Source organism: Empidonax traillii, unplaced genomic scaffold (assembly GCF_003031625.1).
Source record: "Empidonax traillii isolate 1590-97213 ecotype Southwest subspecies unplaced genomic scaffold, ASM303162v1 scaffold68:size1967880, whole genome shotgun sequence".
In the NCBI taxonomy this organism is placed as follows: domain Eukaryota; kingdom Metazoa; phylum Chordata; class Aves; order Passeriformes; family Tyrannidae; genus Empidonax; species Empidonax traillii.
The window spans coordinates 514135-541066 of NW_020955261.1; the positions used below are offsets into that span (position 1 = coordinate 514135).

Below are 26932 nucleotides of genomic sequence, written 5' to 3' on the forward strand. Positions count from 1 at the left end.
ATAAAACTGCTTTTGTAATTGAAAACATGTAACATAATCCATTAATCTGTATAATAATAGGAAATTATATTTAAATTAAAAAAAAAATAAAATACTTGGCAATGAAACACAAGTGGTTTTTTCTCCCCGTAATATTTGAAAACCTACTTAAAGGCAATGCCATTTTCGTTGCTTTAAAGCAAACGTTTCTTTTCAGTAGTTGTGCTGCTACAGTTTTAGGTTAATAGTACCATGCTTTTGCTATCAATAACAAAATTTCACTCATTTTACATTGCTGTGCTTTGAGTTAATATGCATGGCGAGGCATCTTTAGCCGCTTTAAAAAATACTAAGTTTTTGTATTTATATGTATGTTACAGACAACGTCTTAAAAATGGCGCCATTTTAACTAACTTTCTTATTTACAGGCCTTTCCTCCTGGTGTTCTTCACCCTTTACCAAAGAGACAAGCACTTGAAAAAAGCAATGGTGCCAGTGCCGTTTTCAATCCCAGTGTCTTGCACTATCAACAGGCTCTTGCCAATGCTCAGTTGCAGCAACATGCAGCGTTTATCCCAACAGGTATGTTGTACCCACACTGAATCAATTTTGTGTTCCTTAGGTAGCCTCCCTGACAGGCAGTTGCACTTAACTGATTCCTGTCCCACTTGAGGTGAAGTCTGCATGGATGATTACACATTATTTTAATTCCTCCTGCAAAGGACGACAATTCAAGGAGAAATTTCAACGTGCTGTTGAGCTGCGTTTTTGCACATTCACAGCCTTGCTCATCATTGTCCAGAGTTTGCCCCTTTTTTGCCTACCTTAAATTGGCTGGATTTTGGCTTGTATCAGCCAGCACTCACCTAGATGTCAAGAGGGCAAAGTTCCGCCAACAAAAATACTGGGAAAAGCATCGCACTCCAAAGATGCCACAGCATCCTCCTGCTCCCTTGGCTGCTGTTGTGCAGCCGTGGGGATTTGTCCCAGCTGCATATGAGCACCCTGAGACGGGGAACACCAGCCATAACCTTCCAGTCAATACTGGCAAAACACATTGCTCCCCGTAGCTGCACTAAAGGACTTTGAGGCACCAGATGCATTTTTGTGGTTCTCATTTTGGAACACCACCAGAACTTTTCCTAGCATTTACGGCTCATAGCTGGGATTATACTTCCTCATAAGGATGATCTGAAGATGAGTGAATGTAATTTACATTTCAGTGCTCATAACTGTAAAAATCAGAGCATTCAGAGACGATTTGAACTGCACCATGGCTGGTGGCAGGGCTTCTCTTTAACACTGTGAGAGAAGGAATGTGCTAGGTGCTTGTGTAAACAGTAACAACATAACCCTTTAAATTATGTCGGTCACCCCCACTCCAAACTTCCCAAAGGTAAATATCCTGCCTAAGGAATTCTGCGATTTCATTCATAATTAACTAATAATGTGTTTTAGTGTCAGAATGTTATCCAGTGTGAACTTCCAGAATCGTTTAAAACTACGTGTTTACAATTGCATTTGACATTTCAGCAATGTTATTTTAGTTTGTAGAAATAATGTCGGTTAAACAAGGAATGAAACTCAACACATGATCATTTCCCAATCTATCAGCATTCCCATATGTTTTTAAAGATAAAAACCAAACACAGATGGCTTTGACTTCATGGAATTTTTCTATAAGGCCTCAGTAACAACCTTGGAGCCTGCCCCCGTATTTATAATAGTAAGTTATAGCGTGCTGTATTTTTAGCACATTGGTGCACCAGAATATCTGTGGCAGAAAACACACTGACATTTATGGGAGTGTTTGGAAAAAGAAAAAAAAAAAAATTGTGAGACTGCCTATTTGGACATGAATGGAAGAATGCCCTGTGCTTACAAACATGCAGAAATTTCCACAAATTTATTTTACATTGAAACCCTGAGAATTTGCAGCACAATAGGTGTTTTTCCTTCTTAAGCACTCCCTTTCGGGGCTTATTGCTATTATTTGCCAAGGACTTTAAATTAACTATGGAAAATACAGTATTTTAAACCTTTTTCAGTGAAAGAGCATTTGGATATTTTCCAGACTTTTGGAGTGTTCATGCTTCCTTAAGTAGCTCACTTTTTGTACTTTTATTGTGTGTCCCTCTTTCCAGCTAATGGTTGTAATTATAGTTTTATCTGACAAATTTCTGATGGCGGGAAGGGTGGATCTTGGAACCAAACCTTACAGGCCAGGTGGTTGGCAAGCCCCAAAACAAGTGCATGAATAAGAACAAAAATAGAGGTATAACACAGCAGATGGAGCTCAAGCCCCAGAGTAGAAAACCTTTCTCAAAGTGATGAACCTCCTGCTCTTTTCGAACACCATCAGCACCTAGAAAGGATATTAGAGAGAGAAGTGGGGTATGGGACAAGGTCAGGAAAGGGAAACCCCCTCTATATGAGTGGGTGTCATGAACTTTCTGTTAAAGATGCTGCATCGATATTCCCACGTTTCCTTGGAAGGTTGGATTTGGTGGGTGTAAGGACTGTCATGCCACCCAGATCTAAGGAGCAATGCATGACATTATCTGTTGCATTTTAAATGATTATATTTTCTAAACTGGTATAATTTTCAAATGTGTTCCTTGTGTGTGTGTGTATGTGTGCGTGTGCGTGTGTGTATTAAATTTTAAAACAAGTTTTGCTGCTGGAATATATATAAAACTTAATTGTTTTATATAACTCCTCTGCTTTCTTAACCACTGGCTCCTCTAACAAAAAGTGTGGGGCTTGACTTAGCATGGCTTACCTCCGAAGTTCTGCACTTTGTTTGTTTTACATCAGTTTGATTGCTTTGTCACCTTCTCCTTATTGTTTGGTGAACGATCTTAAAAACAAGAGATCTTTTCTCTCTTTCCATTGCTGTTTGTTAGTGTTTCTATAGCCTCTAGAGGAGGAACTTTGTGTATTCTCTGGGAATTGTTCTTGGATAAGGTCATTCATAGTTACACCAGTACTGCGAGAGTCCTGTAAGAGACTGCAGTAGTGATTAAGCAGGAATATAAGGAAGCATATTCGGCTTTGTGTGAAATATGCAGGTACCTGGGGCCTGTCTCCTTCCCTGCGTGCCTTCACCAGCTTGCTGTATGTACCATACTGAAAATATGCTGATGTCTTTTTCCATTTGGTCTTTCCAGAAAGGTTAAGCATTCCAGGCAATCAGTCCTTCCACAGCATCTCTGAGGTGCACTGGGGGCCTTCTGCTGCAACATTACAAGCTTTGAGGTGTTTAGCTTGGGGAATTGTCAAAGTAGTGTTTGTTTTCTCCAGAAGCACGGCTCCTCCTCCAGTTATGTTAAGAATGGATACATTAACATCAAATGCAAATTTGGCAAAGCCCCTGCAGAATAATATTGTCTTAATTTAATTTTAACTTCTGTGCCTGCCTCATGTCAGAAAGTTGGTGAATGTTGATCTGCACAACATTGAGCTGAATTACGCAGTGAATTCTAAAATTCCCAAATAGCATGACCTTTAACCAAAGATGTTTCTATAAACAAAAAACCTGTTGCTACAAAAGTACTATGGGAAATGATAAAATTAGTAAGTGAAAAAGTTTATGAAGTATCCTGAATATGCACAGAAACGTGCCAAAAATCACACAGTATATTCAGGAGTTTAGTAACAACACAATCACCTTTTTGTGCTAAAGCAAAACTATGAATGACCTTACAGTTTCATTTAACTAACTTACTTCTCTGTGGTTATGCTTGAATCTCACTTTGAATGTTAACTCTAAACGGCTAACCTGTTTCTTCCCTTTATCCACTTTTTTCACCTATCATTGCATGACACGCAGGGTCAGTTTTGTGCATGACACCCGCTACCAGTATTGGTAGGTTCCAAATTTCTTTATTGATCTCTTTTTTTATACTGTATATGATGTGTATTCACTTGTTTCAAAAATCCTAGGCGAGATTTAGACACTGACTAGAATTAAAGGTTCGCTTGTCCTTCTGGTTGACTTTGCAGAGTGTTTAGATTTGTAGATGAAAGCTGCAGTTTAGACGTGATATCACCTGCTATAACAACTACACTGCAAAAGCATAATACCATGAATTCCAGTCTGCTTTTCAGTTTTCAAAGTTTTATTTCTCTTTATATTTTATATTGGCTAGTACTATAAAATCATAAAATACCGGAAAAAGCCAGCAAATTTTCATCAGTGTTTTAAAATTTCATAGTGGTGTGCCTATTTCTCCTTTGCTGTGTGTTAGAAAGTTTTATCAGCGTTTCCCAGAAATGCCTACAGAGGTTCTGTTGAAACTCGTGATCTGAATCTCACTCCTCCTTTAAATATATTTGCAGCTTGAAATTAACATTTTGGGCATGCAAGGGTGAAGTCCAATGCAACAGCCTCTAAGAAGTAATCTTTCTTCTATAGCCCTAACCCAGTGATTTTATTTTTGGGTTTTTTTGGGCCTACTCAGATAAAACAGTTAAAATATCAAGCCTTTAAAACATCAAGTTAATAATTCCCCCATGAAGATGCTGATTAAAATTCATTCTTAAAATGAGCAAAAGCAGTGACTTTCACAAAATCGATCTTGCTTTTTTAGATCAAACAAAGTAGTATTTATATCAGGAAAACTATCATCATCCCTCTCCTGATTTTTGCCTCAAAGCAGATGGTAATTTAACTCTGATAAAGTCAAACAGTTACGCAGTGCTAGTAGGAAAAAATGCATAAATTGGATTATAAAGGAAGACAGCAAGTATCTGGCTTACTTCAAAATGAAGATACATGAAAATAATTAATTTTTAATTTTGTTTAAAAATTAAGATAAACATTGATCAATTTTCTTCCCAGTTCAAACCACTGGGGCTTTCTTTAGTAGAATTTTATTTTGAAGGGATTTATGTCTGTATTGGGGGAAAACAAATAACCCCATATAACAATGCGCAGGTAATGGGCTATGTTGGTAAAGACCTCATTTGCACAAGTAACCTTCTTCTTAGAGACAACAGAGTCACATTTTCAGTCGTCCTTACTCTTTTTTTCTGGGAATCGCCGATTGTGTTGACAACCTTCCTTTAATTGTACTTGTAATAAGCTATTTTCCCTTTTTTTTTATTTCTCCGCCACGCTTTCTCGCTTTGCACTGTGATTGCATGCCATCTGCCGGTTTAACCCATGACGATGGCTTGCCGCTCTTGATATTCACCATGCCAAAAATACCACTTCTCTTACCATAATGCTGCACCCTCCTGTTCATTGCTTCCATGGTTCCCCTCCTGAAAGTACCCATGATGCACAACGCTACGGCCGCCACTGTCTCTGCAGCAACAACTCCTGCAACAAGTGTTCCCTTCGCCGCAACAGCCACAGCAAATCAGGTTTGCTCCTTTTAAAGCTTTCTTTCACAAGATCCTGAACTCTAAATGAGTGCTGAGATTTTTATTTTAATTTTTTTTTTATTTTTAAACAAAAAAAATTCTCCCGGAGAATTTTTTTTTATTTCTGTGTTTACCCCATCAAATTTTACGTTTATTTTTAAGTCGTTTATAGCAAGTGTTTGTGGGACAGGTTGCACTTATTTAGAGTTAACATTTGTTGCAAATAATGATGTAGCTGTGTTTTGTGTTGCGATGTTTGTACTTAATTATTGTGTAATTAACCCAGCTGGAGTTAGAATCACTGTAGTATCGGACTACTTACAAAAGTTTATTATTAACACCTAAGGAATTATTATTAACACAAAAGGAAGATCATCACAGATTTCAAACATTCAGGTGTGTTTATGTAGCCTTTTTCATGAGGTGTGTGGAAGTGACTAATTTGTAAGCATGGAAGCTGTCAAAAATGACAACCAGGACAAGGCAGTTGGAAAAACAATTAAAAGAAAAAATGGAATGTTGTCTGTAAATGCAAGTGATCTAATCAGCACTCAAGATATTTATGACTATGCTTGCTTTCCCTTTGAAAGTGTATCTTTAACCTGGGAATTATATTTCCCTAAAGAATGATGTTAGAAAGAACCCTGAGGGTTACTGGCTGAGGCAGGCTAGGAAAGATGGTACTTTCTCCTCTTCTTCTGCAGTTTGTTATGTTAATGGCAGTTTTCATTTTGGTAAGGTTTCCCCCTCCTCCTGCAGGACCGGATTCCCAGGGAAGACATATCTGTTGGAGCCCATAGTGCGTAGCTTTGACTCCTCCGTTGGGGCATCCCACCCTGATGCACCCGGCATCTGCCAGGGGAGGGATTTGCACAGCTGTTGGGTTGCTCTGGCTTTTCTGTTGCTTTGGGACCATACTCTGGCACTTCCATCTAAGAGGTGTTTCCCCTCAGGTTCTGAGAGGTCAGAGTGAAGAGGAAGCAAGCAGATTTGCTCACCAAGAGAAAGCAAAGGGCTGTGTCCCCACCACCTTTCCTCGTGTTGCTCCTGGACAGACTGACAAGCTGCTGCAGATCCAGTAGATACTCTTGTCTTGATTCATTCCCCTCCACTCGCCAAGGGCTTAGAAAGAAATCAGTGAAAATGTTTTGCTTAATACTGTTATACCAACAGGTTTATTTTTTTTACTCTCTTTCCCAAAACTATTTGAGTATCCCATGGAAAAATAGAAGTTGCTGCAAGAGTTTATTTATAATAATTTATGAAAAATATACTACCTCTGAAATACACCCTACTTCCTTAAAGAAACACAAACCAGTCCATTTTCTCTGAAATACATCCTAAAGAAACACAAACCAGTCCCTTTTTTTTTTTTTTTTTTAGGTTTGTTTGCCAACGTTGTGGTATTTGTGCTTCTAGCATTTTCACTGAAAGAGTGTTGTTGTTTTACGTGTACTTTCCTGAGAGCTAGCTTGTAAAAAAATGCTTGGGATAAGGATGAAAGTGCAGCAGACAAATGGTGTATTTCATGGTCGTTTCCAGAACAGTGTCTGCAGGAGAAAATTTTTTGGTGGTATCCATTGTAGTTTTGTGGTCCCGAATTGGTGACAAAGGGACTTGAAGATGCCAAGGGACTATGAGAAAATGGGGTGGTTTGGGTCAGCTAGGGACCCTCTCCAGCACGGAAGTGCAGCTGGGGCAGGTCCACCACCTGCTCTCCTGAGTGTGAGAGGGGCCAACAGTGGCTGAAGGCAGAATAAATACATGTATGCCTACGAAAAGGACCAGTAAGCAGTCTTTTTTTTAGTTAATGGGAACACTTTCATACAAGTAGCTAGTGCCACAGAGAAGACATAGGTGTGCCTTAACACACTTTCTCATCCAGCAGGATGGCAGGCAGAGCCCCTGCTTTCCCAGTGCAGATTTTGTTTGTGTTGAAGGATTAGAACATTTTAAATTTAACAGGAGTTATAGAAAGTGTCTGTTCCTATTTATTTAGTGGCATATATTTGTGTGTGTGTGTGTGTATACATACAACTCCATGCTGTAATTAAGGGATGGTTTAACAGGAGGATGGGTTTTCACTTGTTTAACTTCAGCTGTTTGGAAATTTGGCATTCGGTTCATCTGCTTTTCTATGTCTGTATGAGGGCAGGGTAAAATTGCCTTGGAGGGTCCTGCCTCTTTCTCTTGCCCGTGGAAGGAGTGTGGATATGTTACCAAAGCTCTGCACTGCTGCCTGTGGAGGAGATGAGTCCCACCCTGGCAGCTGTTCTCACTGGCTTCAGTAGTATGTACCATCACTGTTTTTTTTCCCACTCTTATCTTTGTTTTAGTCATTGCAAGTCTTTAAAAGCTACTGTAGAAAACCCATCTATTTCAAACTAGGGTAAGTAGTTAGTAGTTACTTCTTTATAAGAGACAAAAATCCGAAGTTTTCTGTTTATTTACAACCTCCTATGATTGGAGACAAATGTACATCGCTGGGAAAGGTCCCACAGGAACTCTTTGGTCCTAACTCTCAGTATTTTCTTAGCCCAAGAAACACAACAGGAGCAGGTTATTAACTTGTCAATTAAGATGACTTTGTTCATGATCATAACATTCTTTGTGTCCTCTGGTATGGATTTAAACTCTCCCAAGTATTTCAGAAAAAGACTAGATAAAATTTCCTTTCCTGGTCTGTGCCATATCTCTGGGGTACAGCTTCCTCTTTCTAGTGTCTCTACCATACTTCATTTTACAACCTGAAGACTTCAGCCCATCCCATTTCAACTCCCACAACTTCTACTCACGGTGCTAGGCTTGAAAAGAAGGTTGTAGCAGGGCTTAATCGTTTAGTTTAGTATAATTTGGCTTAGTATTTTCACATGGGGAAAGATGTCTGGTATTCCTTGGATTGAGTGTGATGATCCCTGTGTCCTCGAAGCACCAGTGGAAGGGAAAAGTTGACATCCCAAAAGTTAGAGTCTCAGCTAACGGCTGGAAAAACCTAACAACAACATTGGGTTCAGTAAATTATTTAGTATGTGCTGTCAGCTTGTATTTTGGAAAAAAGAAATGAACTCTGTCTCATGTCTTCTGTACATCATTTCTTTCAGAAAATAACACAAGTAGCAGCTCAAAATGTACCTGCATTGACACACACACAGTCAGTCATGCTTGACCAGCAACTCTGGGCATTGTGTGTTCAATATATGGCACAAGGCATGTGAGAAGATTGTGTATGATTAAAGGCTATGGTGTAGTATGTCTGTGCAAGGTGCCACCACTTAAGAATATGTGGAAAATCGGGAATCTCTTGCTTTTCCTGACTTACAAAGGGTAGGTTTTAAAACCAAAATAATTTTCGTGCAATGTACATCAGAGGGGAAGAGCATCGCTTTGGCTCAGTGCAATGGAAACAGGATGCAGCAAAAATACTGCAAACCCTGTTTTACAAAGGCTGATTAAAAACTATGTTAATATAGGAGCTGGTGATTGTGCTGCTCACTGTGTGAGGACATCCCTTGAGGGAATGTCCCTGCTTACTGTTATCTGCCAGGCTGTGGTGAGAGGATATGGAGGGGGTGGACTTCAGCTCTCCAGTGAAAGGCAGGTGGGCTTCCAGAGGTACATAAGGAGTCCAGGAGCATGTCTGGTCAGAGATGAGAGGCCCTTCCCCTTTTCCTTCTTCCCCCCTTCCCTTCAGAATGGTGCTGGAAACTGAAGCTGCTTAAACACGCTTCAAAGGTAGATCCTTAATGAACTTACGCTCAGGTGTTTTGGGATGCTGAAAGCATTTTCTGGGAGCAAAGATTCAGGTAGTGTGAAATGATCTTGAGAAGCAGTGTTAGGGCATATATACGGAGGGTTTGGTCCTAGCTCCCTCTAGTGCATGCATGTGGACAGAGGTATGTGAAAGTCTTATTTAAATATTCAGGTTTTGTATGTAAATATATACATCAGAGAACTTTAACGAAGCTTTTAATTGTTACTTCTCTAGCTAGTGGACTAGCAGTACTCCAGCAAGCAAGGAAACTGTTACCTGCTGAGCTTCTCTCCCAGGTAGAATCACAGAATCACTTAAGTTAGAAAAGACTTCTAGGACCAAAGTCTGACCCTTAACCCAGGACTGCCAAGTCTACCACTAAACCATGTCCCAAAGTGCAGCACTTCTTTTAAATGCCTCCAGGATGGTGAATCCACTACTGCTTTGAACAGCCTGTTCCAGCATTTTGACAACCCTTTCCATGAAGAAACGGTGTCAATATCCAATCTAAACCTTCCCTGGTGCAACTTGAGTCCATTTTCTCTCATCCTATCACTTGTTACTTTGGAGAAGAGACCAACCCTCACTTTGCTACAACCTCCGTTCAGGTAGTTGTAGAGGGAAAGAGTAGTATTTATTGATGATTTTAGGCTAAGAATGTAATTGCTGTAATTTCAGGATGATAGAAAAGACATAGATCTTATTTGGAAGTTTGTTTCTCTTCTTGTTTTACTATTTGCTTTGTAAGCAAATACAGGATTAGAAACTTAGTGAAAGATTAGGTAGAGCTCCCTTGGAGGGAATGTTCATGTTAATGCAAATGCAGAAAGATGTGACTCCTCTACCCTGCGTGCCAAAGACGGTTTAACAGAGGATGATTTATTCTAACATTATTTGAGAGAGGTGTTATTCTGAATTTTGGGGCTGAAGTTCAATTTTAAATAATGGCAACACCTGCTTGGGAGGGCTTTAAATTTCTAAATAGAAAGCCTTACTACTGTTTCGTTTATATATATGCCTTGGTGAGTCCTGCAAGAATTAAAAGGTTAGACTTAGCCTAGAGTTAAGACTCTTTAAGTGTTGGTGCCTGAGTGTGGGTTTCTATGTGCAAGATACAAGTTTAAGTACCCATCACAGACTGTGAAGTTTATCAGCCCAGTCAGATGAAGTCTAGAAAGTAGTATGGCTTGTCCTTCAAAAGTTTCACAGGGCTTGGTTCAGTTGCCTAAACATGTGTCTAGGGACTTTTAAGATTATCCTAAGATAACCTTGGATGTCTAGGTTATCCAAGACATTTTCACAAGCTTGGCAGGTGCAATACAGGACCTACAGGCAAATATACACACTTCCTTCTGAACTGGCAGCTGGATGACAGGCAGGAGACCTTAGCCAAGATGGTACTAAACCCCTGGTGAGCAAATGACTTGAGTCTGTAGTGGGTGATAACATGTAGGGATCTGCAGGCTTTGTTGGCTTACTGACTAGTTTTTATCACCTCACTGAGTGTCACAGGGGGTTAAGACACCAGCATTTCTATGTCCTCATCTGTGTCCTTAAGATCAGTTGGTGCTTGCTTAGTTCCTAGTTATTAGATGACAATTACCAATTTCAAAAATATTCCAAATGATGTGAGTCTTGCTCACATTACATCAGTTCAGAACAGTGCATGGCTTTATATTCTGTAGCAGTGAAAATGGACCAGAGACTGACAGCATTAAGATAGCATTACAGAGGATGCTGCTTAAAGATGTTATTTAGTGACAACAGGTTATATGACCTTTTACCAGGAAGGAAAAATTAAAGGACGGATCCAATAGAAGAGTGAAACATTCATAAGCTGTGTCTGAAAAGAAATATAAGATCAACAGGCTGTCTCATGCTAAGGCTTGTGATTATCTGGCACAGCTGTTTTAAATTAGCATCAGCATTCTCACTGAATTAGGTGGCAATTATGCAGATATTAATTATGAAATCATTCAGTAGCCTTCAGTTCTGTCAAAATCTGTTAGAAAACAATGAAGCAAAAATAAAAATAGTTACGTTTGACAAAAAGAAAATTAAAATATTTGCCCCAGAATGCAAAAACTAGTTAATATATTGTAAATACAAACATCCCACGTTCTTGCAATTTGAAGTACCGTATGTGGTGGCTCCCTCGGGAGGGGGCAGAGCCAGCACGTGCAGCAGCAGAACACCTCTCCTTGCCAAGGTGCTTGCAAAGGCAGCACCACTCCCAAGGGAGGCAGATTCTTTTTACACCAAAATGTTGGCACCTACTAAAGTGATTCTCTCCTTCTGCATTAAGCAGAAGTGCCAGTTGCCCTTGCAAATATTGCCTGGTGTCCCCCAGAAGGGCTTCCTCTCCAGTCTTCTTCTCTAACCCTGGGAGGCCTTCTGGCAGGGCAGAGGGTTGTCCATAGCACTGCTGACAGGCTTTTACTCTCTCACATTCCCTTTGTTCCTCAGGGAAACCTGCTGTACTTGTAAACAGAGGCAAGAGTAACAATATACTGAGAAAACAAATTGAAAAATCTGGTAAATAGTAGCAAATGGACTTCTTTTTTTTGTCATTTAAAAGGAAGCTTTTGAAAAGGAAGGTGGTAAGGGAAAACAAATGTAAGAACTTTACAAATAAGAGCCTATACGAAATTCTTGTTAGAGGTTTGAAAATCTTTAATTGCTGTTTCTGAAAGAATGAGGCAACAGGTAGGAAAGCGCTTCTGATGGGTATACTGAGTATGTAAAGAATTTTTGTCTTTTCATGACTGAAAGTTTTGGTCTAAAAATTCCATAAAATCTCAAGATAAATAATTCTTTAGAAAATTTTGTTCTAAGAACGGAAAGGGCGATTTGGATCTGACATTAAGAAGTCAAAAAAGGAGACAGAGGAACAGGTTCCTTTCTGAGACACATTATCAGAGGCAAAGCTTGCAGGGAGCCAGCCCAGGGCAGAACTAGGCATAGGAAGCCCATCTTTGGTGTCTTGGCATGTGGAATGCAGGACTGGACATCTTGCCTTGTATATGTACCAGGATGGAGAAATGAACCTAAATGACCCTTGATCATGAAGAGTCAGTTCTCTAGAGAAGGTATTTAAATAGCAATACCTTGTCACAGTAGGAAAGGCAAATTTAAACTGCTTACTACCTCTTTCATACTAGACAAACAGGAATCACAAGCCTCAATTCCATGAGGTTATCTTGTCTGACACCAAGTTACAGGTAAGTAGCTGAAACTTGCAGAATTAACAGTTTGCAGACTCAAGAGGAAATTTCCAGTCTTAGAGGTCACAACAAAATTTTGTTTTCTTAAACTGTAAGGTAGCAAGGAAGCAAAGCCAAAAGATTACCCTGGCAAATGCAAAAGAACTGTATTTTAGTCTCGTGCAAACTTTAACCAAGTCTTTGTTTTACTTTTAATAATAGTTTTTGGTTTAATAGTGTGTTATTTCTCTGTAGATGTTGCAGGCTTCTGTGGGCTTGCACACAGAATTTTAAATCATGTGCTTATATACAAGAAGCCAGTGGGAAGAAATGGAAAAGTCTCTGATTTGTTTTTAGAAATTCTCCCATCATACCCCTCTCCTCAGTGTAGGATTAAGACCTGACTTCTTCTGATAGCCTGCTAGGTGGCAGTGTCACACAACATCAGCAGTAAGCAAAGGCAAACACTTCTTTGTTTAATATAAAAAAAAAATCAAAACAGATTTCCCTTTCCTGTTAAAGGCTTTTAACTTTCATATCACTGAAATTTTTTTTTAAAAGTGTTGATGGTTGATATGATAACTTCCTTTTGTTTTCTTGCTTTCAATTATTCAATAAATGATAATTTGACAAGTGGAGTAGAAGTCTTTTGGGGCACATATATATTATTTAAACATAGGAAAATTTTTCTAAGGTCATCTAATTTTGTAGGCATTTGGGGAAGAATGAGTTTGTTTCATGGTGCGTACACACAGTTCATGTGAGTCTGTGTTTTTCCGTCATAAAATTTTAACAACACAGAGCAGTGCAAAGCTCCAGATGTACTTGTTTGGGATTCTGTTCTTTGAAAAAAATTGCATCTGCACATCTCTAGTTTCTCCAATTATTTTCCCTTGAATTAAACAAAAATCATATTTTTATCTCAGTGTATGATTTATTTCCTACCTGAAATGCCAGTTTTTGGCTTTGAGTGTGCAGGAGGCCGCCCATGTAACCACAGTAGAAACATCTATGTATTTATTTATTTATTTGTTGGTTGATTGCTTGACTTGCAGCTGAAGGGAGAAATTTGTTAACTTGCCAGACTTCATTTTTTATGCAAAATTATCTTTCATGACACACACTAATATGTATATCTGTTAATGTGAGAGCATTCAGATCGAAGAAAATTAAGGAAGTGGTAAGCAGGCAAAAGTCAGGAAGGTTACGATTTCCTCAGAGACATTATAAATATAGTGAGATTTATAAAACTGACACAAGTGTTACAGCAGGGTGTCTGATGAGTGACTTTGATGAACATAAATTGGGTACCTTTCTGTGTTTGAGTTAAGTTCCAGGTGTTGCAGTGGTCTGTCTCTTGCTTGGAAGGAAGTTTGAACTGGAATGCCAGGTTTTGGGAGAGGAGGGCTTTCGGGGTGGCAATAACTGCAAAGGAACCTGCAGAAGGGCTTCCCACGCTCCATGTGCAGTGGTGCGTTTGCCTAAAAGGGATGCTGTAGCGGAAGCCTCATCTTGCATGATTTTGGGCATGCACGGTGTGTAAGAGGAAAATGCAAAGCAGGTTTTGTTAAAAGGAAAAAGAAAGCTGGGTGAGAATGCCTGGGAAAATGCAGGGTCAGAGAAGTAACACCCCTCCAAGAGGAATATGAGCACTTTCACAGATAATGCACAACTTATGCTTGGCCTTTCACTCATTTTTACTCTCAGTTCCTCTGCATAAGCCTTTTCTGTAAGTTTCTAAAATTCAAGAAGAGAAGGAAAATGACCTAATAGTACTGAGTAAAAACCACCACTGATTGTGGTAGCTTGGACCTGCTGAAAGATAAAATTGACTGAGTCTTTAAAATAGTCAGTATGGGTGCTCCCAAAATATTATAGGGGTGGTTTTCTCATTTCTATGTAGTCTAGCTGTGCAATTATTTAAAAATAGATTTTGATAGAATATATTAGAGTATGCTATGATCAATTTTTAGCACTGCATTATTTATTACTTTAAAGAAGAATAAATAAAACCAGATTGCTTTCATTTTTAGAACAACTAATCCTGATTCTCCAGAGTGAGTAAATACGTATTAAGTTGAACTTAAATATTATGCATTATTACTTGAGTAAATACCTACTGAAGCTCAAAAGTGAGCTAAGGGGTTGGCTTTAGACTCTCTTTCAGGACTTTGTGAATAATAAATGAGACAAATGATGATGCTGAACCCTTGAGCCCTTTGGAATCCCTTAATTGCCTTCATCTTTTTTTTAGATCATCATGAAGAGTTGGATTCAGACAAGCTTTATGACATCCTGATGGCCAACAGCTTGTGCCTGATGGAATGAAAATGTGCTAGCAGATGTGTCCACTTCAGCATGGACATCTGACCCTCACCCTTTTCCAGAGGCATATTACTAGCATATGGGACAGGCAGAACTGGTCCTCTTGCCCTTTATATACAAATCAGAGGTCACCTTATTGATGAGCAAAGTAGACCAATATATTGGGGTTGCATTAGATTAATTGAGAAACAATAAGATAAAATCCTCCTTCACCCCTGGATGGGGAGAGAACCATGGTTAGTGAGAGAAACAAAGTACATATACATTAAATATACAATGATAATATGATGGAAATGAGAATGAAGTTTATGGCCATCAAGAGCAAAGGAAAGAAGCCAGGCTGCATTTAATGCGATTGAGAGTTGGAGCCAGCTCAGCTGTTAGCCAGTCGAGGACAGGGACAAAACCTATCCTTTGGGAGAGTGTCAGTGGGAGTCCTGGGGTGAGGGATTTGAATGTTTGGGATGGTGCTCCATGGAGGAGCTGCTGAGGAAGCTATGGGAAAAGGAGGTGAAAAAGGCCATCTGTAAAGCTAAGTAAAAATTAAGTATGACCAGGCATAACTGATACAATAGAGATTACTCTCAGTAAGTGTCTGAACTCATTTTTTTCCACTTCTAATTTTAAAAACAAAAACAAACAAACAAAAACCCAAACCACCTTGAGTTATTTTGAAGAAACAGGGCACATACCACAAAAGAACATTCTAAGAGAAAATGAAAAATAAAGAGGTGGAAGCATTTCCCAAAGACATGGGGAAATATAAATAGTCTTGGGTTCCATGTCACAGAGAAGAAATACTTGGTGTTAGATTTATTTTTAGAAAGCAGAAGTTATGAGGCAGCCTGATATGAGCTGGCTGTCTGAAAATATCTGTTGTTTTTAATGTATACCCCAGATATATCTGGCCAGTCTGCTACTTGTGTGAAAAACATGAGAACAGAAAATGTCACTGTGGAAGGATTCGTCTGTCCTGATGCAGGTGTCCAAAAATTAAATACCTCAGTGCGAACTATTCGCCACAGACTCTTACATTTGGTGGAGGGAAAAAAGGCATCATGAGCTGATAATCTGTCTCGTGCTAAAATCAGTTGGCTGAGGTAGGCTAGTAAGATGTAAAATGGATGACCAGCTGAGGCATTCGTGTCTGAAATCATCTGAGATGAATCTTGTCTACAAGAAACTCCTGTGACTACTACACTGCTTTTAAAATGGAAGGCTGAGCAGTCCAAAATGTTTACTATGTATTTTTGGAGGGATAAGTGCTTTGCAATGCAGAGGTCAAATACAATCTTAAAGCCCCCTTAAAATATATTAAGGCTTACAGAGCACAGTGTCATTTGGAGTAATAATTTCAAAACTTCTGAAAGAGAAACATGTCAGAGGTAGATGCAAAGTCATGTTTTCTGGCTGATCCACTGTGACAGGTCTTTAGTTGAACAAGAGTTCATGTACAGTGATTCATGCAGAATGGTAAATTTTCTGTATTCATCGTTGTATAATAAATCTGGAACTGGAAAATTACTTTAACTCAGAGAGAATAAAGCTTTGTGAATTGTAGCTTCAAAACAGAAAATCTCAAGCCAAACAGTGTTTTTGTAATGTGTAGTGTCTCAGTAATTTGGTTAATTCAATGAACTGTTATCAAATAAAGCAGTAACCTGGGTGTCAAAAAGAGTTCACAAAGGTGGAATTTCCACCTTGTTTTAACAGACTCTCGATTTTACTTTTTGAGTCTTGAGGCAATGACTGATCACAGCTGCTTTTGCTGCATCTGAGGAAATCCCAAGCTGACGCAGATTTGTCTGCTGACTACTGTGGTCTGGTAGTCAGTGAGAAGTTGAAACCGTTGGCAGTAACATCTCTCTTGGTTATCATTCCCCTGGATGATGCTGCAGAATTGTAACCATCCTTAGGAGCAACCCTGTCTGAATTTAGGGATTTTCCTGTGTTGCACAGGGAGCTTAATGACCACTGTGATCACTCGAATGTCCTGAAGGTAAAAAAAAAAAAAATGGCTCTAAAAGAGCCATGCTCTGGTAGAAAAGAAAGAAAGTCTTGGCATTTAGGAGCTGAAAAATGCCACCTCTAAAGAGGTGGAAAATTTGGAAGAGCAAATGCTTCTTGGCTAGAAAGCAGTTTGCAGAAGTTTAGGTTCACTCTGTGTGTTACTAGTTTCAGTGAGGTCTGGTAGCTATCACTGGCACAATTTTAGTAATTTTAGTCTAAAGGGTAGCCAACTTTCTGCCACTTTTAACAGGTACCAAGCAAGAAGGCAGCAGAGAAGGTACCCTATATCTGTGATTACCTCTAAAAAATGCCATTTCCTGTTGTTAAATCTTCTGTGCATTACTGCTGCAGACTGTAAGAGCCAGGCCATTCTGCTTATGCTGGAAATAGTGTTCTTATTAGATCTCTTAGTGCAGCAGCAGAAGGTATGTTTTCTGGCATGTCTGTACCCGCACCTGTGGATCTTACAGAGCATGAGAAAACGCTTTCCCATGCTTGACCTGTAGACCTTTGTACATGAACAATGCATGCCCATTGTATAGACTTGTTTCTTAGGAGTTTATGCTTATATATACTATGGTAAAAGTGTCAATACATTATATCCCATTGCTGTGGAGTATAATGATATAATAGTATCATGGCAAATGCGACAAGTCATATATACATACATCTAAGATGTAATTCTTCAAATGAGGGAATGTAGACTCTGTAGTAAGTGTTTGCAGGCATGTTCCTTCACTGGTGTATTCTTTACAGCTTCTTTTTCAGCATGCAAGTGATGGGGCAATTAGCAGCGATGCAGACTTAGATAGCCTCTGTCTTCCATCACAGTTTATTACTTTGTTTGTAGATTAAACAGAAGAGGTTCACAGTGTGTTTTCCATGTAAAGTAGTTTAGCATTTTATGTTTCTCTGTCAGACACAGTGAAAAAAAAAAAAAAAACAGTTGCAGAAGCTGATGCCTGTGTACGTAGCTGAGGCAGAGTTGTGATATCTTTTAAGAAATAGGGTGTGAACATATAATTAAAGACTATGGGAGATGTTTTACACTTTGTGGCTAAGGTTGAAAAAGTAATATAGCTCCTCAGTTCTGTGACTGTGCTGGAGATGCTTGTTCTGAAGGAGAGACTTGAGGTTTTTTTCCTAGGAGGACTCCTACGTGTACTAGAAATAGTCGGGTGCAACATGCCCTAGTTACATCCCCTGTCGAGGACTATATGGTGGGAGCAAGCCAGCTCCATAGCCACTGGCAGTGGGAGAAGCATGGCAGTGAGGGCTCCAGCTGCTGCTCTGGCACCCACAGACCATAAACAGAACATGCTCGCACACAAAAGGAAAGTGTTTACGTTGTCTTTGCTGTTTTCTGAGTTTTGACAGGAGGAGAGAAACAGCAGGAATAGGGAGACGGCAGTGAAGTCCTTATCGTGGGCTTTGCCTCTGCCTCTCACCGGGGCAGGGAAGAGAAGTAGTCCCTGCTCTTTCACACTGCCCAGGACCCGTTTGCCTTGCCTTGCACAAAGCAGGGTGAGTGGCACTTGGGTTAATCACAGTGCCAGGAATAGTCCTGCCATTTTCCCATGAAACAGCCTGAGATTAGGGCCTCTGCATCCTCTGTCACAGATTTTGGGGGAATTGGGAACATTGGACTTGTGGGACTATTTGAGCAAAGAAGTCTTGGCATAAGGGGCAGTTATCTGTCTCCCTGTATAGGGAGAAAAAAAGCTATAGGAAAATGCAAGTTTATCCCCTCAAAAGTTGGCAGACAGTGTAGTCAGCTGCAGTGTCTGAAATTCTGGGGCTTTTTACACTGAGTAGGTTTCAGGTTATGTCCCACTAAATGAGACCTTAGGAACCTTTAAATACACTTGTGTGATTATGGCTAACCCAGTATAGCTAAAGCTGCTTTATTAATTACATTGACATGTTGGGTTGTAACATGCTAAAAATACCAGTCCTGAAAATCTTGGTCACTTCTTATTTTCAGCACGGCTGCATTCTTTGTGCATACTGTCAAACCACCGTGCTGGAGCTGGACCAGGGTTATCACAGACAGGGCTTCATTATTTGAGCAAAGGTATTTCTTTGTTGTTTCAATAGGAAACAGAAGATAGGAGATAAGCTAACAAGCTCACAATGGGTGGAAGTTCATTAAAAATATATGTCCTTGTTGTGTGTATGATGTATTTAGATGTTAAGCCCTTTGGAGCAGCAGGTGTTTGTACAGTGTCATTACAATGGGGCCTTGCGTGTCACCAGATTTTCAGCGCTGATGGTAATCAAAGATGGCTTTTTGGCGTGCTGGCAAGTTCATCAGGGTCAGGGAGGCAGTAGTTAGTTGTGTACAGAGAGCAAGGCAGTGGGGTTGTGAGGAGGCTGACTGGGCTGGGGACTAGAACAAGCGCCTTGCACACAGAGGCAAGCCTGTTTCTTTCTGGAGGTCTGTATGTCAGAGGTAGTATGTTGCTGAAGTTACTTTCAAAACACCTTTTTATTTTCCCCCCTTTTAATATAAATATTGCATTAAGCACAGATCTAGCTTTGTAATGCACAAGTAGGTCAAAGTACTGTCATGACTGCTTTGCACACCACCTACAAATACAGCTTAAAAATACATCAAGTGCCAAATTAAACAGTAAGAGCAGGCAATACACTCTTAATTTCTTGACTTGTGCTTAAGCCTGGAGCACAGGTTAGCAATGGCATGATAAAATATCACACCCCTGGCTTTTGATATCACTTTTACTGACAGACATTCCAGACAGGTGATGGAAATCTAGACAATTTTCCAATATTGTGAGCAGGTAGAGTTGGTTGCTGGGCCCATCATGCTTTTAACCTTCACAGTGTTGGAAACACAAGAATTTACACCTGTAAAATGGTTGCTCCACCCTCTGTTCATGACACCATGGAGGTAAAGCAGCAAGGTTAGTGACTAGTTAGGTGCATAGAAATACCATTATGGTCATCCCCTGGATTCCCTGGCATTAAGGAAGCATGAGAAAACCTCTCAAGTTCTCTGATCTGAAGATAATTTTTCTAGGAAATAAGCAGCTGCTAAAAATGCACTGAGAAGACAGTTTAGCTTTGTGAAAACACCTAGCCTAGTACATCTAGACATTGGAATGGGCTGCCCAGGGAGGGGTGGAGTCACCGTCCCTGGAGGTTTTTAAGAAGAGACTGGATGTGGCACGTAGTGCCGTGGTCTAGTTGACAGGGTGGTGTTGGGTCATGGGTTGGACTTGATGAACTCAGAGATCTTTTCCAACCTGGTTGATTCTATGATTCTGTGATCTTTTTGCTTGTTAGTGGCAAGGGGCCCTACCTCCACTGTTTTGCCAGTCATTTTCTGTCTTTCTGGGAGCACAGTGGGAGTTAGAGAGTTGGCCCAGGCAACGATGCACTTCTGAGCTTCTTTGGGAGGCACAGGGCTGCTTCCACCTCCACTGATAGCCAGGGTGCCGATGATGCACACCCCGCCTATGGCCAGGCCCTTCTTTAGTGGCTTCAGCGCTACCTCCAGTATTTTGACACATAAAATGCCCCCTCTGCATGTTCTTATGCACACGAGGACCAATGTGCAGGGCAAGAGAACTAGGTTTGTGAAGCACGAGCGCCTCCCAAGCAGCGTGAGAGTCCAGGATGCTGTCCCACACGGGATGCTGTGCTGTGCGAGCTGCACCTGAGCTTAGTTAGTCCAGCGCTGGCCATCTGGGCAAACTGCACGCCCCGTGTCCCCTAAAAGTGCGATCACGCTTTCCTTTCTTTTAACAGATAATCCTGAAATAGCCAGCAGGAGCGGAACGGAGTGTCACGAAGCCTCCCTGCGGACGGCCAAGCACGGCTACTGTACATACTACCCTGTCTCCTCCTCTCTAGAGTTGCCACAAACTGCATGCTAAGTCAAGAATTTGTTCTTATGGACAAATCAAAAACTCAAAAAAGCTAGTGCTGCTATGTCATATATGAATATTAAATATGGTATGCTTACTATACTCCAACCTAAAATAGTTAACTACCTGATACCAGCTGTGATGTTTCAAGACATAAAGGGTAACATTTAGTTTTAAAGATTTTCTAAGCATAGTTTAATTCGTGCAAATATTGTCTTTTCTCCATAACTACACCTAACGGAAATGGTCCAGATAAGTTCGTCTCATGAGATTCAGTGCTTATGAATCTTTCGAGCTCAGCAATAATTGAGTTGTATTGGCTAAAAACTTACCCCGGTTGCAGGTTTAATTTTCACCCAAACTATGATTGGGGGTTTTCTTCTCGGTTAAAAAAAAAAAAAATAAAAAAAAATCTTGGTTTTGCTCCCCTGGTGAGTTGATTCCAAGACAGAGGAAGTGAAACGCAGCCCAGTGTCCTGCACATCATCCTGCCAATCTGATATTTTTAGCAAGAAGTCCAAAGGAAAGCACAAATTCTTTAGATGCACATGGTTGGTGTTTGACTTGTATGGAGAAGTTGCATTTGAATCATAGCAGAATAGCAGAAGAAAATCTAAAAAATTTTGCACAGTATGAACCTTCATACCCCTTTCAATCCCCAAAAGAACAAAGTCTTGAGAATATTATTTTACAAGTATATTTATAATGTTTTTAAAAGAGACTTTGCAGAAGTGCCTAAATTTTGTCACATCAGACTTGATGAAAGTGAGCCTGATGCCAACAGTCAAATCTCACTGGACACGAATAATCTTTGAAACTCATAGTCAGGTTACCAAAAAGATCCAAGCTGTTAAGAAGTAACTTCTAGAAGTGTAAAATCAAACAAAAAAAAAAAAACCAAGACCAAACTAACAAACAAAAAGGTGAAAAAGAAGGCTGTAGATGAAGAGATTGTATGATACTCTAATTTAATTAAAATTCAGTTGAGTCACTGAAACTTCATAGGTGACTTTAATCTAGGCTATTAACTGAACACTAAGAATGTAGAATGAGATTCAGTTTAATAAATCATTACTGTATTTGCATTTTTTAATTGGATTATAAGATTGTAACCAGATTAGAGTGGAGAAAAAATAGTTCTTTTAATTGTTTTTCTTTAAAAACATATTTTATGTCACAAAAGTATGAAGATATCTTTAATACAATTATATACATGTTATATATACATACATACATATATATGGATGAAGCAGATTTTAATGTTGTTTACTTTTTTAAATACTTTGTTGATTTACAAGGTAATTATATATGTATAATTAAAATTTCATTTGTTTGATTTGAGATTTGTTTCAAGCACTATTGTACCAAATATTTCATATTTCACATTTTATATGTTGCACATATATCACATAAATGACATAGTTTTTAAATTATTGTTTAAAAAACAAGACAGCTGTTATAAGTGGATATTATGTATAATTGTTTGCAGCATAAGTTTTCTATGTGGACATTATTAGTGATTGCAGTATTTTAACTTAACCTCTTCAGATTGATTGTAAACTATTTTAAACTTTGGCAGCACTGCCTGTTCTGAACGACTGAAGGCACTAACCATATTATTATTATTTGTCTAGGAAATTATTTTCCGGGCTAAATCTTGTTTGTCTGATGTCTAATTACTATCTATTTATATATAAAGCTGGAGATCTGATCATCCGAAAGAAAAAAAATAATCACAATTTGGTTGTAAAATTAACATAGTGCTTGTAACGTTGCGTTAGTTTTAATTTGTGGAAAAATAATGTATCTTAACTTGTTACTTTAGCAGTTAAGGTATCACCATTATATACTATTAAAACACTAATATTTGTAGACTTTCTCAGTCATTATAATTAGGTAGTTGACACTGCAACTTGCCTATATCTGTCAAAGTTGTTTTTATTTTTTTATAATAGTTAATTTAGGCATTTGGGTAGTTTATTGTATAATACTAAATGGTAAATTATCCATGTTGTTTAAATATTTTATGTAGATAACTCTTCAAGACATCATTTTGTGTGAACTTTTTATGTTTCAAAATAACTGTTAATCTATGTTTTTTACAATTAATCCAATATTTTTTGCCCATGGATGACGAAGCTTCAGATACATCAGGTCTTTCATCCAGATAAACTGACAGACAAAAGAGAAAATGTATTTTTAATAAGAGATCCACTTTCCGACTTTATGACTTTGTAATATTCCTGAAAACTGTACAAGTACAAACCTATGCTAACAGTAAGGAGGCAATTACAGAGATGTGCAAATACGTGTACAACAGATTCTGCATTTTATTTATTTATAAAGTAATTTTATAGACTATTTCAAAATTTGGGAAGATCTAAAACTATTTTTCTGTATAAATATTATTTGCCAAAACTTTGTTTATATTTTAAAAAAAAAAAGTCTAATGAAAATGATTAAATTTTAAATGCTTTGTTTAATTAAAAAAAATACAACAGATATAACCCCCTAAAAGAACCATGAGATGGGCCAACACGGAGACAGTGAATACTGTAGCTGAGACATGCTTTCAAGTAACTTGAGATGTCTCAGTGTTTCTTTTCTTCAAAGGATACAACACCTCACCAAAAATACCTTTTTGTTTGCCTCTCTCATCCGGCATAATTGACGACATGTACAATGAATATTTCGGTAACAGTTAAAAGAAACCCCTTCATTCACTCTTTTTCAGCATATATAATTACTAGTGGTCTGTTAAATAGCCATTTTATTTCTGTTGTGACGTTAAATTCATTCACCCAATGTACAACCACTGAAATAAAAAGAAGCATTTTAAAATGAGAGCGGAGTCAGATCAATCCTTTCTTGTTGTGCGGCTCTGGGAAGAGGGGACGAGAGTAACAAAAAAACAGCCAAAAGAAAGTGGACGAGTCTTTACAAAAATATTTACTTTTTATTTTATTCTGTTGTATTTTAGTTTTCCCCTAATTGCATGTTCAAGTAACAATTCCTTAAGTGTAGTCCCTGGGTTCAGGACACACGCAGATGCTGCATGAAGAAGCACATACACTTCTCCTGCCAGACACAGTGTGCCGAGGATGCCACGCTGCACGGCTTTAGCCTCAGGCAGTCGTTTCGTGCCCTTTCTGCCCGCCTGCTAGTGCCGGGGTGCAGGCAGGCAGTGGTTATCTCGGCGGTGTGGCTCACACTTGCTTCGCTGTTGGGAGATTTTTTTTGGCGCCGTGTCCTCTGCATCTTCCTTCCTTTCCTACATCTCGGAGCGTATTACACCAACAAACAATCCCCTGTTATCTGCTAATTCCTCAGGAGAGAGCAGCATCACAGAGGAGTTGTGTGACCAAGGGCAGAGATCACATGGCAAGCTAGTGACAGAGGAGGGATTAAAACCTCTGGCTTGCAACTCTGTGGTTTCTTCACACTGCCTTCTCATGTATATTTTTTTAAATGCTTTAAAGAAAGGAAATACAATTCCGGCGGAATCAAGAAGAGTTTGTGTCATAAAGTTATCCACATTTCATCAGCATGGGACTGGTTGGAAAGGAGTCCAAGGTCACAAGTGATGTGGAAAACCACCAGGTCAACCAGTCTATTTAGATGTATCACAGACATACTGAGCCTGAAGCCTGCTGAGAACAAGCATGTGGGATGGAGAGGAGAAACAGGATGACTTGCAGGGACAGGGAAAGACTGGAGCATTAGAGGGCTGCAAGGGCATTGTAGAGCAGAAGCAGCAAATGATTAAAATTCAGCTCCTAATGACTCAGGAGCAGGAAGCCTGTCTGTTCATGCTTTCTTATGTTAAACCCCACCCTGGACAGTTGTCAGCTGCCAAGAAGGGTCAGGACATGTCAATTTTCTTGTCTAAAAGCTGCTTTGTTTCTTGTCAACTTTGGCACTTCTTTGGCAGCGGAGAAGTGCTGATGAGAGCCACGAGCTTTCAGGAGCCACACCAAACCCACAATGTCTGTACCTCTCCATGTGCAGAGCATACCCCCTTCGGATAACGTCAGGGTTTCCAAAAGGAAGCAAGATACTTTTAGAGAGAAGCCTTCAGAAACCTTTGGTTCTACCCCTGCCACGCATGTCCTCATGGGCGGTCTGTGGCCACAGCTTTGGTGCCAAAGGCTGCTCCCTTGCAGGGAGCAGTCCCATACACCAGGCCAAGGGCTGCAGCAGTGTCGCATTGCTCAGCATCAGCTGTCACTGGAGCAAACTGGACAGGTCCACACTCACAGCACTTGGCTCTGCATCTCCACTGGCCCCATGTGGTGTAATCATGACCATAAGACATTACTTTCTATGTTTTTCTTGGTTGTCAGTTCAAAAGTCTGAAGTAATCTATGTCTGGGGTGTTTTTGCAGTCCACTGGAATTAATAGCATGAAACAAAAGGGGATGTGACATTTTAGGGATCGGAACCTGCTGGGATAGCTTTGCAAAGGAAGCCAAATTGTCTTGTTCATGCTTTGTTTTGGGAGTGAATCTTGAGCAAGTTACCGAAACAGCACCTGGGTTTTGTTTCAGAAAGAGTTGTTCCACTCCAGAAGAGAGCCCAGGAACAACCCAACATTTCTATACTGTGGGTGATGACAGAATAAAAGGCTTGAGGGCAAGGCTGCTCAACAGTGCAGGCATTGAATCTTCTGATAGTAACATTTATTGCATGAATTCATGGGACCCAAAAAAATATGTTGTCTGGAATTGCTGAAAATCTTCCTTGGCATCTGATCATATGGTCATTTGAACATACCATGCTTTTTATGCCTGCAATCAGCTCTCTAGCCAAGCCTATTGTCCAGTAGCCTGCCTTTTTAATGTTCTGTAATTTACAGTTCTGGAGGCTTTTTGCATGGGTCAAGATGATGTTTATTGCTGGAGTGGGAGTGTGTGAGAGCAAAATCATCTCGGCTGTTGCATTAAAGCAGTTACTATTGCTGGTATGTAATGTACTGAGTAAATAGGTACGGAATATATAGTTATCTGTGAATGAATAAATTATGGAAATGTCTTATAAATTGTTATTCTTCTAATTCTGTAATTATAGAAACCATAGAAATTGTAAAAAATAAATGACACGTTTCATTACATGAAAATAACTTCTGCTGTAGCAGGAAAAAAAAAACCCAGCACCAGGAAATGTGAAAGGAAGATATCAGTGTGAGCTGCTTACACAATGCTGGGTTGCAGTTGCGTTATTTCCATCACAACTTACAATACGAGGAGAAGACACTTGGCTTTCTGATATGGGAAAATCACTACAGGAAAGACGCCCTGCTCCTCTCATCTTCAAAGAGCTGGATTTGGATACTACTTTTAAGGAAAACAAATTCTGGTGAGTGTCCTCCTTAGTCTTAATTGTCACAAAACAGTCAGGGTGTGGCCTGCATGGTGGGTGGTTTCTCAGAGGGTCACCAGACCAAATAGATGTGGTGACAAGGGTGACCACAGTGGTGTGAGGTTCACCTTGTAGGAACAAGCCCCCAGGGGCTGGTCATGCAGGTGCATGTCTTTGCCTGAGCTGTGTTTGCATTTGCTATGACTGCCTCTCCTTTTCACACAGGGGTAAAACAGAGGAAATGCTTTTGCTTCCTTATTTTACGGTTGTAGCCATCACACTGAATGCCAGTGGAGCAAATTTGGAGATGCTAAAGTTGGTAGCTGACAAATTTTTCACACTTGGAAAGCTGTTAGGGTGGGATCCAGCTTTTCTCTGTGGCTGTCGAGTCTCAAATCAGACACTGCGGAATACCCACTTGGCTAGAGCTGCTCCTATGGAGCAACACAGGTCTGGATGGGTATGTTAACTCAAGGCTGCCAGCTCCATGCCTCTCAGATACTCTACAACACTGTAGATGGGTTCAGTCAATGAATCCCACCTGTTTTCACGAAGAAGAATGGTTCTGGTAGCTTTTGGAACACCATCATGCACAAGAAATCGTAGAATCATGAGACTGGCTTAGATGGCCTAATATTTAAAAAACCTGTTCTTCAGCTTGCATATTTAAGTTTTTTCTCTCCTACAATATACCTAGAAATTTTTTTCATATCACCTGATGTGCCCCTGTGCTCATGGAGGTAAAGTTAAAAGAGCAGTTCATAGAATTCTTGAGAAACTTTTGAAAATTGACTAAAGGAATTCAAACTGTTATCTGTTACCATGTTGTAGGAAGGAATGAAGAAATATGGTAACACTTTAGCATGTAGTATTTCTTCAGGCTTATCCTTCACATGGGCTTAATTCAATTATTATGCCAATGAAGGTGTGATGCTGTCAGTATAACTTAGGCTGAATGCAGTTGCAATGGGATAGACTGTCCCTGTATGCAAATAAATTGTTCTGCTTAACATGTGAAATGACTGTACTCTACTCTATCCAGTTTA

General features: G+C 39.6%; 1 protein-coding gene across 9 annotated transcripts in view; it reads left to right on the forward strand.

Annotated features, from left to right (window-relative positions):
* The window catches only part of MBNL2 (muscleblind like splicing regulator 2), a 111348-nt gene extending 87976 nt beyond the window's left edge, over positions 1-23372 (forward strand). For 3 of the 9 annotated variants that reach the window (XM_027880319.1, XM_027880323.1, XM_027880328.1), the window contains 3 exons: positions 408-561; positions 3812-3847; positions 20410-23372. In XM_027880319.1, the coding sequence (XP_027736120.1) occupies positions 408-561; positions 3812-3847; positions 20410-20537 (318 nt within the window). In that variant the 3' untranslated portion in view covers positions 20538-23372. Of the gene's footprint in view, positions 1-407; positions 562-3811; positions 3848-5254; positions 5350-20409 lie in introns of all 9 variants that reach the window. The other 6 variants (XM_027880320.1, XM_027880325.1, XM_027880322.1 and 3 more) reach the window with 3 other exon arrangements.
* The last annotated feature ends 3560 nt before the right edge of the window (positions 23373-26932 follow it).